The 21,081-nt window shown below is 40.0% G+C and overlaps 1 protein-coding gene across 1 annotated transcript in view; it reads right to left on the bottom strand.

Moving 5' to 3' along the window:
* The window catches only part of LOC126100695 (conserved oligomeric Golgi complex subunit 5), a 146,235-nt gene that overhangs the window by 45,767 nt on the left and 79,387 nt on the right, over positions 1 to 21,081 (bottom strand). The window contains exons 8-9 of the mRNA XM_049911310.1: positions 3,259 to 3,418; positions 1,884 to 2,061 (exon numbers count right to left, since the gene is read on the bottom strand). Of these exons, the coding sequence (XP_049767267.1) occupies positions 1,884 to 2,061; positions 3,259 to 3,418 (338 nt within the window). The remainder of the gene's footprint in view (positions 1 to 1,883; positions 2,062 to 3,258; positions 3,419 to 21,081) is intronic.

Below are 21,081 nucleotides of genomic sequence, written 5' to 3'. Positions count from 1 at the left end.
GATTCTTCACTGAACATAATGTGATGCCATTCATCGGCAGTCTATGCTTCCCTGTCACAGCACCACTCCAAATATAGACATTTGTGTTGTGGTGTTAATGGCAGCCTACATGTTGTTGTTGTTGTTGTTGTTGTTGTTGTTGTGGTCTTCAGTCCAAAGACTGGTTTGATGCAGCTCTCCATGCAACCTACATATGGGACTGAATTCCCTAGTCTTACTACTGTTTGTCTCCAATCAATGGTGCAGGATGACACAGAACATTGTAAAGATTCCTTTACTTGCTTTCAGATGGCACACAGATTTCAAGGGGTTACGAAAAGCTTTAGATACAAACGCGATCTTACCTTCTGGTGGCCTGTCATGGTTGACTGGAACACTGATGACTAGTGTGCCTGCTGTAAAGGGAGGACATTAATTGGGACTTGTAGCTAACGATGGAGTGCCAGGATAGTAATTAGGTCGCACAATGGAGTCAGTCAGGGGCCTGTCTGCAACCCTTGAGCTTGATGGACTTCTACAATTTTTGCATCACAGCCCTCTGCGTGATGAAACCAGGCTGGTCACCAGGAAGAACTGCAGTTTGACCCACTGCCAATACAGCTGTTCATTGGCTTAAATCTAGATAATTCGGTGTGACACACCACTGCCACAACTCCTGTCAAGTCACTGAGCAAAAGCAGCATTTAAGCCCACCTGGACCAGCCCATATGCATTATACTAGCTGGGTTGTATTCACTGCCATGCCTGTCCACAGCCAAAATGGACCAGTTACAATGGGAGTCCAAGTTGTATAAATTAATAAAGATGTTATCATCTCCTCATCATGACCACCTTCTGCTGCCATAGTCCTCCATCCTATCTTCGGGAGAGAACCACACGCACTCCCACCAACACATTTCTCCCTTAACACTGCCCTGAAATTTCCATGCAGTTCAACATCAATCCAATTTCACATCCAAATGCCCCACAAATCTGGATATTGCACAATTCAACCACATGGCCAAATGGATACCCACAATGAGGTCTCTTTTAAGCTCTGTCAACTGCTGATAACCCTGTCTCACATAAGTATGCGGCATTTACGTGTCCTTCACACAGATCACTCAATATCTGGCACTGTTCATACCCTTTATGTACCCTGTCAGGCCTGGTAACAACACTAATGATGAACAATACTACAACACTAAATGCAGTCTAGTGGCCATTCTAGCTGTCACAGAGAATTGTAACTCTAATAATTTATATACCCAATACAATGGTGTCTACATGTACAGATCTACACTGATATCTGACCACGTCTTCAAGATACTTCATTATTTTTGTCAGGAAATGTATTAATGACAGACAGTTTTATACAGATGACAGTCTGTCACAACCTGAAGGAAAAGGATGGGACATTGATTAGAAGTTAAATGTTGCTAAGACAATAAGGTCATCAATCGAACACAAGATCGGATTATAGTGAGATGGATAAGGAAGTCAGCTGTGCACTTTACAGTGAAACTATCCTGGCATTTGCCTCAAGTTATGTACGAAAACAATAGAAGACTTAAATCTGTATGGCTGTATCGGAATTTGAATCACCACCGTTCCAGACATGATTCCAGTGTCTTAACTACTGTGCCATATCACTTGCTCTTTGACAAAGTGGCTACACTATCAAATCCGAGAACACCGAATTTTGTGTTAACAGCCACCTCACAATATCACAGTGCCCTGTGGACACAGAGTTAACAACACACACAATATTATATTCTGTGCAAAATATCAACACATGTGGAACTTACTTTGTGGGAAGGTATTTATGGTAGGAATATCATGCAAAAATGTATAAAAGTTTTCTTTGTATAACATGTGCTCTATGCTGCTATTGTGACACTTACTTGACAGGAAAGCTCACTGTGGATTTTGTGCCTTTGGAGGGCACCTCACTGATCATAGGAGGCTCAGCCTGATCCATAACACTCATTTTATTTGTTTGCAGTTGCTTGCACAGATCTAGGTACAGCCGAAGAAACTTGGGGTATTCACCTTCAAGAGCCTGTTTTAGAAATGAGGAACCTACAAAAGCATAAACAAACACTGACATATTATGTATGAAGAAAGACAGTTTTAATAGAATTGCATGCAATTTTAAAAGTTATATATTTATATTCATCTATCAAAGCTGCATAGTGTATAGATTGGTGCTAACTTCTACAACATATATCAAATTAAATACGTTCCACATAATATGACAAAACTTGGAAGAAAATAACAACTACAATTAGTAGATCTACAAGTTCACTGGCCAAAACAACTTTTTTATTGGTTATTTTTTGCTGATATAACCTGAGTGATGGCGATGTATGTCTAGGATTACCTGAAGTATAACTACATAACATTACCACAGAAACTATATATATTTCATTCTGTTCATCTAACTGTTCAAATAAAGTTGACTAAAAATGGTAAATTGTTCAAGTACTTGTGGTCCACAAGTTGTCAGTGTTTAATGGTAATGCACATTTTGATATATGTAAAAATGGTACAATGTCTGAGTAATGTGAATAAATAAGATCTATGACATTTCATGTCAGCAAAGCCCAATAGTGTAGTTTAACAACTGACCGCTCATTTTTGGGGTGGTGCAAAATCATGAACTACACTATGTGATCAAATGTATCCGGATACCCCCAAAAACATGTTTTTCATATTAGGTGCATTGTGCTGCCCCTACTGCTGGGTACTCCGTATCTAGTTATTAGACATCATGAGAGAGCAGAATGGGGCACTCGGGGAACTTTCTCTCACCTGGTCTTAGGTTAGAAGGTGAATGTCCATGTCACTTATGTGAAATGGAAGTGTACCCTGTAACCAATGATCAGATGAGACGAAATGCACATTTTGGCAGGATAGACAAGTAACTTTAAGTAACATTGTATTGAGGTGTAAATTACGGGGTGAACTATTTGGATCTATGTGTATTATAGGTAAAACAGTATTACACTAGAATGAATTTTCTTGCTGCAATTGAGTCTGTACGGATTCGAAACTTCTTGGCAAGAATCTTTTAACCTGTCAGCAAATTTCAAAACTATATTGATACAGGAGACAAATCCCTTGAAGATGCTTTTTATATAAAAGATAAAATGCATCTAGGACTTAAATAAATACTATGTTGCAACAGAGAAAAGAACTTCAGTTCATGAAATGAATATGATCAGTGTTTTTTGAACCTTTCTACTACCTGTAACAAAACCTGAAACTTCACCATACCTTCAGCAGCTTGATTCAACTTTTTTGCAAGAGTTTCAGTGACATTGTTCCAGAAGTAACTGGCTAAGTTCCTCTTGTTTGTGGGCAACAGCTCCAGGTATGATGGACTGGGCAATGTGTCTCGTGTCCTGCGAGACAGAACTCGCTGGAGAAGCATCATCTGAAATATTAAGCAGTATGTAAATAATCTGTTGTTTTACGAATGCAAGCTCAGTCATCACCATATTTTTTTTACACGAAAAGAATTGTTGGTATTACAAGTGTCCAACTTTGTTATTCTATCAAAGACAACATCTCTGTTTATATGTCAAGTGGTTCATAACAACAGTGGTAGGAAGATCTTCCAAAGAAGAAGCATGACATCCCCACACAGGGTGTTTCAGGTTAAGAAATAACCCAAAGTATGATGGATTCTAATCCAAAATATAGGCAGTATGAGGTAGTACTTTCCATGCCATGCCATGCCATGCCATGCGGCGTCACCGAACAGTGAGAAGTGTGGCTTCTTTGGAAGTTCTTTGAGTATGCGTACAGTGCAGACGTGACACGAGGAAATGGCTAGTTCTTACGAACAATGTGCGGCAGTGAAGTTTTGTTTCTTGCTTGGCAAGAATGCAGAAGAAACTGTTGCGATGATTCAAACAGCCTACAAAGACCATGCTCTTAGTAAAACGCAAGTGTATGAATGGTTTTCTCAGTTTAAAAAGGGATAAATAGTGGTTGAAGATCGGCCCCATTCCGGTCGACCTTCAACTGCTCGAAGTGAAGACAACATCAACAAAATCCGTGATCTCACCAGTGAAGGGCGACGTAGGACCGTCGACCAACTTGAGAAATTTTCTGGGTTGTCCTGGAGCTCAATTCAGCGCATCTTGGTCATCAATTTGGGGATGCGAAGAGTGGCAGCGAAATTCGTGCCGAAGCTTCTTACCGGAGAACAAAGGGATTGTCGCATTCAAGCCTGTCTCGAAATGAAGGACGCGTTCAATGATGATCCACATTTTTTCAACAAAATCATTACAGGTGATGAGTAATGGTGCTATGGGTACGATCCAGAAAGTAAACAACAGTCATCACAATGGAAGTCACCTGGCTCACCTCGACCAAAAAAAGCTCAACAAGTTAAATCGAATGTGAAAACAGTGTTGATCTGTTTTTTTTTTTTTTGACATCAAAGGGATTGTACACTCTGAATTTGTCCCCGTTACTGGCACGTAAAGGGGCCGTTGTCACAAGTGTGACGGTTAATATTGTAAATACTAATTGAGGAGAGGGCTTTGATATGCAAATGTTATTAATTGATTATTACTGGTGATGAATTCATGTGTATGTATAATCAATAAAGAAGTTTTGCAACTACAAACTGGTTGTGTTACTGGTATATAAGGTTAGAGTGTGCAATCGCCATGCCAATGGTAGTAGAGCACTCTTTCTGCTGATGGCTTTTGTCTCTTTGTAGTTGCTACGCTTCGCCTCATATTGTTTCTTTTGTCTCTTTTCTGACTTGTCTTTTGTTAATACTGTGGACTTGCTGCTTTCAGCACTTTCTTGTCGCCATGGCCAGTCTAATCTACCCTGGCATCGCATAATTGCGTCGGGATCATCGAGTGCATGAGTTACGAATACGCAACTTGTCAACCGAGGGCAGCATAGTCGATTTATCGACCCGACTTCATGCCGCAGTTGACGCTCCAGTGTTGTTGTCCAAGGACATTTTCACCAATCGGAGTCAGTTTCTTTATCGTCTATCTACTTCCCTGGCTGAATTAGCGGCAACTATTTCCCTTTTTGAGCTTGACCCACCTACTCCTAAACAGTTGTATCGCATTCAGGCCCACCTAGTCCATTACAACTCTTGTCTTATCGATTTAGCCACAGTAGGCGTGGCTCCGCCCGTCCTTAAGTCATTTGCTCACCTCAAAGACAAATTGCAGGCATTGCATTCACAGGCCCTCGTGTTATCTTTGGGCAGTGGAGGCGATCTTCTCGGACAGAGTACTCGAACTGCAGGGTCAGATAGTAGCGCGCACCAAATGCACCCTGTAGTGGATGCGCAGGTGTAGTTGTCAAATCAGCTCTCTAAGCTACCCCACCCTCTCCGTGGATTGTTACAAGGGATTACTGAATTAGCTATAAACAACTTAGATCAAATTCAGTCATTCTTGTGGATTACTGTGAAGTTGCAGATGAATGCTAATGCCTTGCATGTTTCCAATTCCCTTGTGCTGGCCGCCTTGTAACCAGTGACGAAAGGCTGGCTTAGTAGTTTGGTGGCAGAAGTCTTACAAGGTGAGGGTTCGTTGACACAACTTTGACAGCGGGTTATTAATAGTAGGTTGTCGAGACGTATGAGGGTGGCTCTAGAGTAAAAATTTTAGTGGCGAGTTCAGGCTAGCAATGAAAGTTTAAGTGACTATTTTGAGCATATACGGGTAGCAGTAATCACTCTGCGGTTAACTGTTTTGGAGCAGGATTGTGTTAACCACATACTGGAGGGAATTCGCCCGCAATACCGCATACAGTTAGTTTTGGCGGAAAGTCCGGGTAGTTTCCAACAACTCCACAGTCTGATTAATATGGTGGATGCCTTAACATTTGCTGATGGACAGAGACAAAACTTAGTCTCTGAAACTCGCTCCCCACGAATCGACGAGCCACAGGTGCCGACGAACCTTATGCAGAACGTGTCTAACATCCGATGCTGTTTCCGCTGTCAAGCTCCCTGTCTGAGAGTACCTGGTACAGTGTCGTGAACGTGCGTCTAAGTGATGCCAAAGTGGGGGAGGGGTGAGGCAGCGGCTGACTAGGAAAGGGCCGGGTGACTGCCAGTTTGTGGGGTAATCGTCCATTTCCCACTTCCCTTACGTGTGTGCGTCTATGGGAAATGAGCCGATCTGTGGCCTGCTCGATTCTGGGAGTTCCCAATCTTTGGTAGATAAGCTGAGGTACCTGGAGTTTAGGCGTTTGTGGGGATTTTCTAACCTTTGTCCTGGCAAGTACAGATGTCATGTGGCCAATGGGCAAGAGTTGCCTGTCTTGGGGGAGGTAAGAGTTAATGTGTCTGTACAAGGGTTTTCTTGGCCGATCTCATTACTGATAGCTGATGGATTGAACACCCCTCTCATTCTAGGGTGTGATTTCATTCAGGCAACACAGTTTGTATTAGACTTATCAGAGGGGACGTTTTATTTCAAGTTCCGGCCTGATTGCAAAATTAGCTTTTGTAGTTGCAATCATGTGAGTGGGGTGCACACGGTGACCGAGGATGCAGAGCAGGTGGAGGTATCTCACTTAGATCTCGACCAAGCTCGGTAGGTGAAGTGGTTGGTGGATGATTATCCCCAGGTCCTGACCACCAGACTGGGAATGAGCAATTTAATTAAGTATAATATACTGCTGACCGATAGTGTTCCGGTGCACCATGCGACTTACTGTCTTTCCCCACCCAAAATGAAAATATTACATGAGAAGATCGATCACATGTTACAGGATGGGGCCATTAGGTACCTAACTTCTCCCTATGCTTCGCCTGTTTTTTCGTTCCCAAGGGACAGAGCAGTGACTATCGGGCCGTGGTTGATTACCGCTCCTTAAACCAGAAGGTCATGTTAGAGTCAGTACCTTTACCAGACCTCCATAATTGTTTCACATGGTTCAGAGGTGCCGAAATTACGGTGCAACAGCTGTCTAGGATCATCTCCTGGTTTGGGCCTCCGAAAAGCTTAGTCAGTGACAATGCTCCCACCTTCTTATGTAAAGTGTTCAAAGGGTTTTGCTTTGCTAATGGGATCAAACACATAACAACTACTCCCTATTATCCAAAGGCATCCTTTGCGGAGCGTGTCAATCGGAATTTGAAGGCTGCTCTCTGCATTTATCATTCACGAACACTTACACATTGGAATGCTACCTTACCCTGGCTAAACCAAGCCTTCAACTCTGCCAGGCATGAGTCCACGGGCACTGCGCCTAGCCGTTTAATATTTGCTTATGTTCCGAACTCTCCTCTCTCCATTTTATGGGACATTAATGACCTCCTTCCATGCCAGGTTGCTCCGGTGAGACCCTGCTGCTGTGTCTGCTTGTGTCTGTGTATATGCGGATGGATATGTGTGTGTGTGTGCAAGTGTATACCTGTCTTTAAATATGTCTGCTTGTGTCTGTATATGTGTGGATGGATATGTGTGTGTGTGCGAGTGTATACCCGTCCTTTTTTCCCCCTAAGGTAAGTCTTTCCGCTCCCGGGACTGGAATGACTCCTTACCCTCTCCCTTAAAACCCACATCCTTTCGTCTTTCCCTCTCCTTCCCTCTTTCCTGATGAGGCAACAGTTTGTTGCGAAAGCTTGAATTTTGTGTGTATGTTTGTGTCCGTTTGTGTGTCTGTCGACCTGCCAGCACTTTCATTTGGTAAGTCACATCATCTTTGTTTTTAGGTATATATATTTGTGTAACTTGTATATACTAAGTGTGTCTGCCGCTCATGTTTTCCTGTTTTCAGAAACGTGTATAGTGGTCAACGCAAGCAAACCTCGCCCCGCGAGCTTGCAGTGTGACGGAAGTCTCAGAATTTGAACTCAGGGCCATCCGGACACCGCTAACGCGCGATTTCTGTATTCCATTCAACGAGAGGCTTGTTTTAGGCAGAAGATTTCCTACTGGCCAAAGTTGAGTATAAGTTCACCCTTTGGATCGTGTGTTTGTGAAATCGTAATAGATTAACGTTTGCTCGCGTCCATCACATGTTCATCAAATTGACATTTTGCCTTAAGCTTGCACAAATTCTAGAATCTTCTGGACATTGAGTGTAGTAGAATGCTAAGTGTAAACAGAACAATTAATAGTGCCCTTCAGGTCAGATAGCATCAAATAGGGGGAAAAAAGGACGGGTATACACTCGCACACACACACATATCCATCCACACATATACAGACACAAGCAGACATATTTAAAGACCCTGCTGCTGTGTCTGCTTGTGTCTGTGTATATGCGGATGGATATGTGTGTGTGTGTGCAAGTGTATACCTGTCTTTAAATATGTCTGCTTGTGTCTGTATATGTGTGGATGGATATGTGTGTGTGTGCGAGTGTATACCCGTCCTTTTTTCCCCCTAAGGTAAGTCTTTCCGCTCCCGGGACTGGAATGACTCCTTACCCTCTCCCTTAAAACCCACATCCTTTCGTCTTTCCCTCTCCTTCCCTCTTTCCTGATGAGGCAACAGTTTGTTGCGAAAGCTTGAATTTTGTGTGTATGTTTGTGTCCGTTTGTGTGTCTGTCGACCTGCCAGCACTTTCATTTGGTAAGTCACATCATCTTTGTTTTTAGGTATATATATATATATATATATATGTGTGTGTGTAACTTGTATATACTAAGTGTGTCTGCCGCTCATGTTTTCCTGTTTTCAGAAACGTGTATAGTGGTCAACGCAAGCAAACCTCGCCCCGAGAGCTTGCAGTGTGACGGAAGTCTCAGAATTTGAACTCAGGGCCATCCGGACACCGCTAACGCGCGATTTCTGTATTCCATTCAACGAGAGGCTTGTTTTAGGCAGAAGATTTCCTACTGGCCAAAGTTGAGTATAAGTTCACCCTTTGGATCGTGTGTTTGTGAAATCGTAATAGATTAACGTTTGCTCGCGTCCATCACATGTTCATCAAATTGACATTTTGCCTTAAGCTTGCACAAATTCTAGAATCTTCTGGACATTGAGTGTAGTAGAATGCTAAGTGTAAACAGAACAATTAATAGTGCCCTTCAGGTCAGATAGCATCAAATTAATTTTATCTTTTCAGTAAGTGTAAAACTGAGTGAGAAAGGTGATAGCTGACATTGTAAACATTTCGTTATCTATTTCATCTATTATTTTGGTTGTTGTTACCGGCACGTAAAGGGCACGTTGTCACAAGTGTGACGGTTAATATTGTAAATACTAATTGTGGAGAGGGCCTTGATATGCAAATGCTGTTAATTGTTTATTACTGGTGATGAATTCATGTGTATGTGTAATCAATAAAGAAGTGTTGCAACTACAAACTGGTTGTGTTACAGGTATACAAGGTTAGAGTATGCAATCGCCACACCACCAACAATAACTTTTGTGAAGGATGAGAGCCTGGCCTTAAAGCACTGGTCATGTTTTGGGAAAATAAATTGCAGAAATATGCTGCTGTGGTACTTATTTTACAAGCAATTCTTTCTGTCATGATGATCTTCATGTATGCTTAGCCTTCAATTGACTCTGTCATATTTATTTGTCACAGAAAACTAATAAACTGTAATTTGAACTCTGGCTCAGAGTCTCTGACCTATGTTTCATCAATAGTGACAGTTCAACAGAAGAATCTTCACTTCAACAAGACTGCAGCATCCAGCTGCTTCTTTTTCTGTTCAGCTGTAAAGTTATGAAGGTTCAACTGCACAGAATTTACTCTTCGGTTTGAATCATTGGTTAGAATGTGGGCGTGACAAGACATCCTGTGAAAAATTACTAAATGCATTCCCTAGAATACATAGTTAGGAACCCCACTTATGATGGAAATATCAGGGTGTGTATACATGGACAAGGAAAAAAAATTCCCGGATTTTTCCCGGATTTCCCAGTTGAAAATACACTTTCTCTCAGGTGAAAATACACTTTTTCCGTTTTAAGTGACAGTATACTTTTCCTCGGCACTGTAATACTTATCAATCCTTAGATTGTTTATGGTTTTATACACAGACTTAGAATTTGCCGGCACTTTAGAAAACGAAACCCTGGGGGGAAAAAACACGTTTTGGAAAGATCTTTGATGTGCAGCAACATGTACGCTGCATTTTTCGTGTTATGGAGGTATAAATTCGAATTCCACCAAACAGTGCATGTTACTTTCCAAGGCAATAAAATTGAGATTGCGATGTGGTTTTGTAAGCCAGTCATGGCTCATGTCACGTGATCTCGGCAGCTGATGACAGCACAGGACACGTGATGCAGTCAACCAACAGCAAGATCACTCTTAAGGAGCATGAACACACAAAAAAAGTTAATTGTTTAAATTAATACACATAGTGTTGCTACAAGAAAAACAAAGCTTTCATACATAATGTTGGTCTCTAAGATCAATAAGCTGCAAGAGAAGCTAAGCTTCCACATATAATGCTGATCTTTTTGCATGTGTTACACTTTAAGATACATCACACAAATGTGCCAGTAAAATTTTTAATAACGACGTAAATGTCTAATCTTCTGGGCTGGAAATTCTTCTAGATGGTTGTCCTCAAAGAGTTGATTTTTAAATGAGAGTCAAACGCTCTGTGATTTAAGAAATTCATCGTACTTTCTGGCACATAGTTCATCTTGCATAAAAGGAAATTCACTTTGAAAGTAACACTTATCAAGCCACCATTCGCAATATTTTCCCGTGACCTGTTAGAAATTGGTTCGTTTCAGCAGTTGCCAAAGAATGCCAGCTAACAGGCGTCACTGCACCTGTGCAGCTAGGATGACGCAGGAAGCCCGCTTCTTCATACGTGTAGGACGTTAAAAGATCTTGCATTATGTCATAAAAGAAACAAGACATCAAAGGATACTTCAAGAGCATCGGAATTTCGTGAACCATACTAAAATCCATAATTCGGCTTAAAGTGCACAACCGTTATGTGCAGATTCAGATGTAAATTTTCTTGAGTACCAGTACTGTATTATCTCATGTTTGGTTCTTTATTATGGCATAATACCATATGAGCTAGAAGATGGAAAACGTGCACTTGAAATGCAGCGAACAGTAGAAACTGGCCAACAGTGTGAAATTAAACACTTCGTTTCAAATAAATTCACTGCCTCTGTGCAAAAGATTAAAAAAATCCAAATCTCTTTAGCAAACCGACAAAAATAACTTCATTGTTCTGCAAGGCAATTAATGCTTGACTGTCAGAAAGGTAGAAATAAAGCCTGAAACTAACAACATATTTTAGCCTTCCATAATTATGCGAACGTATTTTAATTCATTTGGTAGCTCTCGGCCACAGAAATCCGTTTCGTTTTCATTTAATGTGAGAGAAATAAACAAAGAGGGAACAGCAAAATCACTAAACGTAAACACAGGTCACGTGGGGGCTACCCACTTCTCCACAACAACTCAGACTGCTCTGTGCATCAGCCCCAGATCTACGATATTTCGAACCGGAGAAATTTAGATAGTGGCGCCCAGTCACACATCTGTAGCCAGAAGCGCGAGAAGGTACTACTCATACGCAACTCAACTGCGCATGCGCAAGAGCCCGCCCGCAACTGCTCAAATGAATCTAATGTAAACAGCTGTCACGTCACGCTCATCGGAGGCAATTTGTTGTTAGGAAGCACTGCATATTCTTCTAAAGCCTTCGACACATTTTGGTTGGCAGATGCTTGTATGAGAACTGTGTTTTGTTGTTGTATATGGCGCATTTCCTACGCGACTTAAGCTTTATTTTCGTCCCCCCCCCCTCTCTCTCTCGTTCATGTTTTGTTGCTGCAGTATTATTCTGCAGAAGCGGGATACAGTAATATCTTTCGTTACAGTATTGGTTCTTACCAGTCAAAATCACAAAAATTTAACTGGTAACTAAAACAATGAAAAATTCCCGGAATTCTAAAAAATTCCTGGGTTTTTCCTGGTTTTCTCCCGGACGAAAAGATTCCCGGGTTTTTCCTGGATCTCCCGGATGTCCCAGGTCGTATACACCCTGAATATATTGGGTCTAATGGCAACAAATAGACCTGAATAATTTGAGGATGTCCACATCGAAACTGCTATTGGTGAACATGATACAGTTGTGGCAACAGTGATTACTAAAGTACAAGGCACAACTAAAACAAGTAAAAAGATGTATATATTCAGTAAACTAGATAAAAAAAAATCAGTAGTTTCACATCACAATGAGAATAGTTGACCATGCACTGGATAGATATGTACCCAGTAGAATAGTTCATAATTGGAGGGAACCTCCATGCTATACAGTCACTGTAAAGGAATTTCTAAAAAAATGGAGATTAGTGCATAAAAGATGTCAAACAAAGTGTAAAGCTGTAGATAGAGAGATACTGAATGAAACACCTTTGTCTGTCAAAAGAGCAATATGTGATGCCTTCAATGACTACGGTAGTAGAATACTGTCAAGTGATCTTTCACAAAATCCAAAGAAATTCTGGCTGTATGTAAAGGCTGTTATTGGCACCAAAGTTAAGTGTCCAGTTCCTAGTGAATGAGACAGGAACTGAAATGGGGGGTAGTAAAGCAAAAGCTGAAATGCTTAACTCCATTATCAAATCCAGGAGAATTGCCCCAAATTAATCCCCATACCACTGAAAAGATCAGTGAAATGAGTATTACTGTCAGTGGTGTTGAGAAACAGTTGAAATCGTTAAAACTGAGCAAAGCTCGTGGACCTGATGGAATGGCTGTCAGATCCTATACTGAATTTGCGGCTGATTTAGCCCCTCTTCTAACTATAACCTATTGTGGATCCCTCAAACAAAAAACTGCGACCAGTTCTTGGAAAAAGGCACAGGTCACACACATCTACAAGAAGGGTAGTACAAGTGATTCACAAAACTACCATCCAGTATTCTTGATATCTGTTTGTTGAAGGTTCTTAGAACATATTAATAATAATTGAAATAGTTTCCCACAGACCTTTTTACAGTCATATCTCATATTTTGTCTTCAGTGTCCTCCTACAGTGTCTACCACAATGATCACTCCATGAAGTCATTTACATTCCGTGTCTCTCCTTACAACTACATCTCATTACAAACTGACCACATCTTCATCCCCACATTCTGATTTAAAATGTAGTATTCCTAGCTATAACTCAATCCCCTTCATGGTGTTCCTGGAAAGCTACTAACCCACAGAATTCTCCCCCCCCCCTCCTCCTCCCCAAATGGACTAACCATAAAAATCTCCTCCTAGAAATGCACTCTTTTTTTCGATACAGTTAAGTCTTCAAATTCCACCAATCCCTATCTGTCAAACTCAGTATTGCAAAAGCAGATTTCTAGACATCTCTCAACTAACTCTGTTTCCTCCATAACTCACTCATATCATGCGAACACAGTTACCTACATCCTATCTTCCAAACCGAAGTGTTTGCTCTCCAGACCAAATATGAGTACTATCAACAACAGTTATCCAACCTGTTGTCTTTCTACTCCCACATCAGAATACCACCACCCACCAAGACTTATCCTACCCTCAGTGTCTCCATTTTAATCATATCATAGGTGTCCAGGGACCCTGCTGACTTCTTTCATGTCTTCTTAAATCTGTAGGATCTGCAGCAGGGTAAAGATTGTTGCATTACCAAAGCTTGGGAATAACAGAACAGATTCAACAACCTTCAAGCCTATTTCTCTCTGTCAACTTCTTAAAGTATTACAAAGAAGGAACCTTAGCCACATTTCAGTCTATGAAGATCAAGTTATTAGTAGAGAACAAGCAGGTTATGCCATGGCAAGTCATGCTGTGGTCAAATCCTGACCCTCTTGCAACATACAGAAGATGGTTTTCACTGATCTCAAAGCAACCTAAGATACAATCATAAGAAGCTGATAAAACAAAAGTATACAATACAGTGAATGAGTATAGACTGGCACAATTCTTCCTATGCTTATTACAAAATGGATGATTCTTTGTTCTCCTACAAATAAAAATGAGTCATGTAAATGGCCTTCTCCAAGGAAGTGTTCTCACCCTACTGCTGTTTAATGCATGAACGAATGACCGGACTATTAAACCAGACACTCATTCCTTTATCTACACAGATGATACAGCGTCACCTTTCAGGACAAAACTTTCAAAGGGATGGAAAAGAAACTAGTGGCAGCACCCGAGAACTTAGATGTTTCTTACAGTAATAATCATCTAAATCCCAACCCTGGAGGGGAAAAAAAAAAAAAAAAAAAAAAAAATTAAAAAAAAAATAAATAAATAAAATAAAATCTGTGCAGCAGATAGACAAAGAAAGAACTTAATGTAACATGGAACGGATATCAGCACTCACACTGGACTAACACAAAATACCTGACAGTCAAGCTCACATATACAGAATGCTGTGTAAATAGGAAAGGAAGTGACTAGTAATGGTACAGGGTACCATCCACCAAGCACCATATGATGGCTTGTTGGAGTATGTATGTAGATGTAGAAAATAGGCACCCAGAACAATATAATATGAAAGCTGACAAAACGGATGGGGAGTGCAACCCACAGTCCTTTGTACATCTGCTTTGCCTGTGTGTCTTCTGTCGCAGAGTAAGCAGCTCGAGGAAACTCTACTCATGTAAAACAAATAAGAGTGGCAGTGAACGAGATAGGACATGTTATTACAAGATGTCTTTGCCCTATCCCTGTAAACCAGTTCTATCAACTTATGGGTATAGCTGACCTGGTGTAAGGAGAAGAATGGTTGCACAGATCGAAAAACAAAAGCGAGAGACAGATCGCAGACATCTTATGTTTGGAAATGTTCCTCAGCTACTGTGACTGAAATAAAAAGAGAGCTATTTACAATCAACCAAAGCAACCCCATTACCATCAAATAAACACAGAATAAAACTGTGGTGTTACTCATCTCCAAGAGGTCCATGGAACAAACAGAAGTAGGAATTTTCTGGTGGTTTTAGACACCCTTACACAATTTGGGAACTTCTGAATCACCCAAAGGATGGGGGTATCTTGCTGTGAAGATAATCCGAAAAAGTGAAGATACAATAGAACTCATGAATTCTGTGAATGCTACAAATTACAATATCCATCCTGCGTGCTAAACTGAAGACAGCTGGGTGAAGCATGTATCTTAGACAACTTTTTAGTAACAGCAAATAACAAATATATTAAGGCTGCTATTTTCTGGATTAATTTTGGGATTGGAACATCCGTAAATCTTTGTAGATACTATTTTCATCACTATATTTAATATGTTTTTCATGTGTTGACTCAGTTATGTTAACTAAGTTTGTTTTGCTTAATTGATGGAACCATTTTAATCACCGCAGATTGTCAATTTTATACCTTTAATATACCTTACATATAAATTACATTAATGGCCAGTTTAGCCTTAGGCCATTAGCAAATGTCTGCAATAGATTAGATTAGATTAATACTTGTTCCATAGATCATGAATACGACACTTCGTAATGATGCGGAACGTGTCAGGTTAATAAAAGATGTCTGTACAAGATATTACATTACACAAAATATTGCATGACACTAATGTTTAAGTTTTTTTCCCCTCCCTTAATTAATACCTAAAAATTCAGCCAATGAGTAGAAGGAGTTGTCATCTAGAAATTCTTTTAATTTATTTTTAAATGTTGGTTGCTATCTGTCAGGCTTTTGATGCTGTTTGGTAGGTGACTAAAGACTTTTGTGGCAGCATAATTTACCCCTTTCTGTGCCAAAGTCAGACCTTTCTGTGCCAAAGTCACAAGTACAATAAGTAAGTAAATGTATTAGTGCATAACATTATGTTTGTATATTACAATAATTACTGTTTAAATTACTTACATATTCCTCATTTCAAGGTGAAATATTTTTGCAAAAAGATGGTCTAGCAATGGGAAGCTGTCTTGCTGGTATACTTGCAACTATCTTCCTTAACCATGTAGACAGAGAGATTTGTTTTCAAGAAATATAAGTGGAGCATGGATAAAATTATACTTAACTGATGATACACAGATGACATATTGATCCAACAGTAGCATCGAAGATAAAATTCCATACACCAACAGCTAAACAACATGCACAAGAATTTGAAATTTACCATGGAATTAAGAATCGGGAAAGAGTATCAGCTTCCTTGATTTAAAAATAGCAAATACCAATTTGGAACATAAATCTGGAGTTTATCGAAAGTCTAGTTAGCAGCAGCTTTTGTCATCCAACTGCTCACAAAATAGAATTCTTCCATTCCATGTTGCATCGCAATTACGAGCCTTCCATTAGAAAAACAAGAAATTGATAAAGAACTAGGAATATTAGAAGCCATGGCTACAAATAATTGTTACAATCCAAACATGATTAAAGAAATATACCAGAAGAAGCTGAAAGCGAAGCAGTTAATAAAAAATGATGAAATCAATATTTTCTGTACTGACAACATGCTGGGCAACATTACATGTCACAAAACACAGAAACAGCTGCTTTTCAATAAATCAGGAATCTACAAAATAAATTGCAGATTGCGATAAATTTTACATTGACCAAATCAGGAAAACTTTAGCACACAGTTTAAAGAACATATCAACAGAGTGAAAGTAATCCATCCATGTTTAGTATACATGAGAGAGAAAACAGCCAGTCTACATTAGACACAAACAAAACATAAAAATTTTCACACAGAGCAGATAAGGTAAAAACCATGGATATCTTGGAAGAGATTGAGGTATATGACAACCTTATAAAGCAATCAATACAAATGTTGAATGATCAGAAGACTTACATAACAGAAGATTTTTTGACAATTTTAACTGTCTTTTATGAGCTATGTGAATTGGGTTTTAGAATGACTGATCTTATTGCAATAAAATCTGGTTGGTGATTGCAGAGTAGTTATCATATTTTACTAATGACAAGAATTATTAAATTTAATATATTATTTTAGGAAAACAAACACGTGAAACCGCTTCAGCGAAAAAATATTGCCAAATACGTACTTATTTTTATACAACAATGACAAATGTAAATCAATTTAGTATTTGACTCTATTGTAAACAATTTTATAGTATTGTGAATAATTTTATAAGCTCATAGATTGATGTGACATTGAACTGTGATCAAATGTAAGGACAGTTTACTACAGTAGCGAAGAACAGTAATGTTGTGCCACTTGTGTAATGACAACAAGCACAGATGCTATTTCAATAATGGTATATAAAACTACGGCCACTTTTAAAAAGATGTAATAAGACTATGCAACATCACTGCAGCAACAATGAACATCAAATTACTGCTATAATGATTATAAGTATTGTCAAAGTAAATAATGTCAGAAGTTTAATAAGAATTAATGACTTGCACTCAAGACTGTGATCACATGACTGCAGCTTCTCTGCCGACAACTTTCTCTCTGCAAAATGACAGCTCTTGGCATGCTCCTGGGTTGATGCGTGTTCCCTGTGATTTGTAATGGTTATGTGTATGTGTGAGAGTGGAAAAGTACACGGTATGCTGCTAAATGAATGTGCAAGGGCCAGTAAGCTACCTATCAGGAAGGTTTGTGCCTACATGACATGCTGTGAGAGTAGTTGTTGTAAGCTGTTGGGTATGTGCAGGACTATATCTGTAAAATTCAACATGATTATGAGTGGAAACATTTCCGTCCCCACATAACAGACAGGCAACAAATATTGTTAAATGTGACACACACATCACCAATATGCTGTAAGTAATCAGTCTGGATGATTGACTGATCTGGCCTTGTAACATTAACCAAAACGGCCTTGCTGTTGTGGTACTGCGAACGGCTGAAAGCAAGGGGAAACTACAGCCGTAATTTTTCCCGAGGGCATGCAGCTTTACTGTATGGTTAAATAATGATGGCGTCCTCTTGGGTAAAATATTTCGGAGGTAAAATAGTCCCCCATTCGGATCTCCAGGCGGGGACTAGTCAAGAGGACGTCGTTATTAGGAGAAAGAAAACTGGCGTTCTACGGATCGGAGCGTGGAATGTCAGATCCCTTAATCGGGCAGGTAGGCTAGAAAATTTAAAAAGGAAAATGGATAGGTTAAAGTTAGATATAGTGGGAATTAGTGAAGTTCGGTGGCAGGAGGAACAAGACTTTTGGTCAGGTGAATACAGGGTTATAAATACAAAATCAAATAGGGGTAATGCAATAGTAGGTTTAATAATGAACAAAAAAATAGGAGTATGGGTAAGCTACTACAAACAGCATAGTGAACACATTATTGTGGCCACGATAGACACGAAGCCCACATAAACTACCGTAGTACAAGTTTATATGCCAACTAGATCTGCAGATGACGAAGAAATTGATGAAATGTATGATGAGATAAAAGAAATTATTCAGGTAGTGAAGGGAGATGAAAATTTAATAGTCATGGGTGACTTGAATGCGAGAGTAGGAAAAAGGAGAGAAGGAAACATAGTAGGTGAATATAGATTGGGGCTAAGAAATGAAAGAGGAAGCCGCCTGGTAGAATTTTGCGCAGAGCTTAACTTAATCATAGCTAACACTTGGTTCAAGAATCATGAAAGAAGGTTGTATACATGGAAGAACCCTGGAGATACTAGAAGATATCAGATAGATTATATAATGGTAAGACAGAGATTTAGGAACCAGGTTTTAAATTGTAAGACATTTCCAGGGGCAGATGTGGACTCTGACCACAATCTATTGGTTATGACCTGTAGATTAAAACTGAAGAAACTGCAAAAAGGTAGGAATTTAAGGAGATGGGACCTGGATAAACTGACTAAACCAGAGGATGTACAGAGTTTCAGGGAGAGCATAAGGGAACAATTGATAGGAATGGGGGAAAGAAATACAGTAGAGGAAGAATGGGTAGCTCTGAGGGATAAAGTAGTGAAGGCAGCAGAGGATCAAATAGGTAAAAAGACGAGGGCTAGTAGAAACCCTTAGGTAACAGAAGAAATATTGAATTTAACTGATGAAAGGAGAAAATATAAAAATGCAGTAAATGAAGCAGGCAAAAAGAAATACAAACGTCACAAAAATGAGATCGACAGGAAGTGCAAAATGGCTACGCAGGGATGGCTAGAGGACAAATGTAAGGATGTAGAGGCTTATCTTGCTAGGGGTAAGATAGTTACTGCCTCCAGGAAAATTAAAGAGATCTTTGGAGAAAGGAGAACCACTTGCATGAATATCAAGAGCTTTGATGGAAACCCAGTTCTAAGCAAAGAAGGGAAAACAGAAAGGTGAAAGAAGTATATAGAGGATCTATACAAGGGCGATGTACTTGAAGACAATATTATGGAAATGGATGAGGATGTAGATGAAGATGAAATGGGAGATACGATACTGCGTGAAGAGTTTGACAGAGCACTGAAAGACCTGAGTCGAAACAAGGCCCCCGGAGTAGACAACATTCCACTGGAACTTCTGACGGCCTTGGGAGAGCCAGTCCTGACAAAACTCTACCATCTGGTGAGCAAGATGTATGAGACAGGTGAAATACCCTCAGACTTCAAGAAGAATATAATAATTCCAATCCCAAAGAAAGCAGGTGTTGACAGATTTGAAAATTACCGAACAATCAGTTTAATAAGCCACAGCTGCAAAATACTAACACGAATTCTTTACCGACGAATGGAAAAACTAGTAGAAGCCGACCTCGGGGAAGATCAGTTTGGATTCCGTAGAAATACTGGAACACGTGAGCCAATACTGACCTTACGACTTATCTTAGAAGAAAGATTAAGGAAAGGCAAACCTACGTTTCTAGCATTTGTAGACTTAGAGAAAGCTTTTGACAATGTTGACTGGAATACTCTCTTTCAAATTCTAAAGGTCGCAGGGGTAAAATACAGGGAGCGAAAGGCTATTTACAATTTGTACAGAAACCAGATGGCAGTTATGAGAGTCGAGGGACATGAAAGGGAAGCAGCGGTGGGGAAGGGAGTAAGACAGGGTTGTAGCCTCTCCCCGATTTTATTCAATCTGTATAGTGAGCAAGCAGTAAAGGAAACAAAAGAAAAATTCGGAGTAGGTATTAAAATCCATGGAGAAGAAATAAAAACTTTGAGGTTCGCCGATGACATTGTAATTCTGTCAGAGACAGCAAAGGACTTAGAAGAGCAGTTGAACGGAATGGATGGTATCTTGAAGGGGGGATATAAGATGAACATCAACAAAAGCAAAACGAGGATAATGGAATGTAGTCTAATTAAGTCGGGTGATGCTGAGGGAATTAGATTAGGAAATGAGACACTTGAAGTAGTAAAGGAGTTTTGCTATTTGGGGAGCAAAATAACTGATGATGGTCGAAGTAGAGAGGATATAAAATGTAGACTGGCAATGGCAAGGAAAGCGTTTCTGAAGAACAAAAATTTGTTAACATCGAGTATGGATTTAAGTATCAGGAAGTCATTTCTGAAAGTATTTGTATGGAGTGTAGCCATGTATGGAAGTGAAACATGGACGGTAAATAGTTTGGACAAGGAGAGAATAGAAGCTTTCGAAATGTGGTGCTACAGAAGAATGCTGAAGATTAGATGGGTAGATCACATAACTAATGAGGAAGTATTGAATAGGATTGGGGAGAAGAGAAGTTTGTGGCACAACTTGACCAGAAGAAGGGATCGGTTGGTAGGACATGTTCTGAGGCATCAAGGGATCACCAATTTAGTATTGGAGGGCAGGGTGGAGGGTAAAAATCGTAGGGGGAGACCAAGAGATGAATACACTAAGCAGATTCTGAAGGATGTAGGTTGCAGTAGGTACTGGGAGATGAAGAAGCTTGCACAGGATAGAGTAGCATGGAGAGCTGCATCAAACCAGTCTCAGGACTGAAGACCACAACAACAACAACATGTCGACTTTAGCCCATATGAACAGGTACTCATCAGCATTCAACTTATTTCTTCCGGTAGACAAAACAAATGGCGTACTAGGAACAAGAGTACTGTATGGGACTTTTGCAAGTATTCCTGCTGTCTCAGCTATACTCCACGTCTTCCACACCAGAATGCTAGCATCTGGAAATGCTTCAAGGCCACCATAGTCTGCACAATTCCCCCAAACAACAGCCAAGGTAAGCCATGTTGAGCCTCCGAAGACAGCTTGTACATCACAAGTGACATTCAGACGCAATCCACAA

Source organism: Schistocerca cancellata, chromosome 9 (assembly GCF_023864275.1).
Source record: "Schistocerca cancellata isolate TAMUIC-IGC-003103 chromosome 9, iqSchCanc2.1, whole genome shotgun sequence".
NCBI classification, from domain to species: Eukaryota; Metazoa; Arthropoda; class Insecta; order Orthoptera; family Acrididae; genus Schistocerca; species Schistocerca cancellata.
This window is presented reverse-complemented; position numbering and strand designations above follow the sequence as displayed.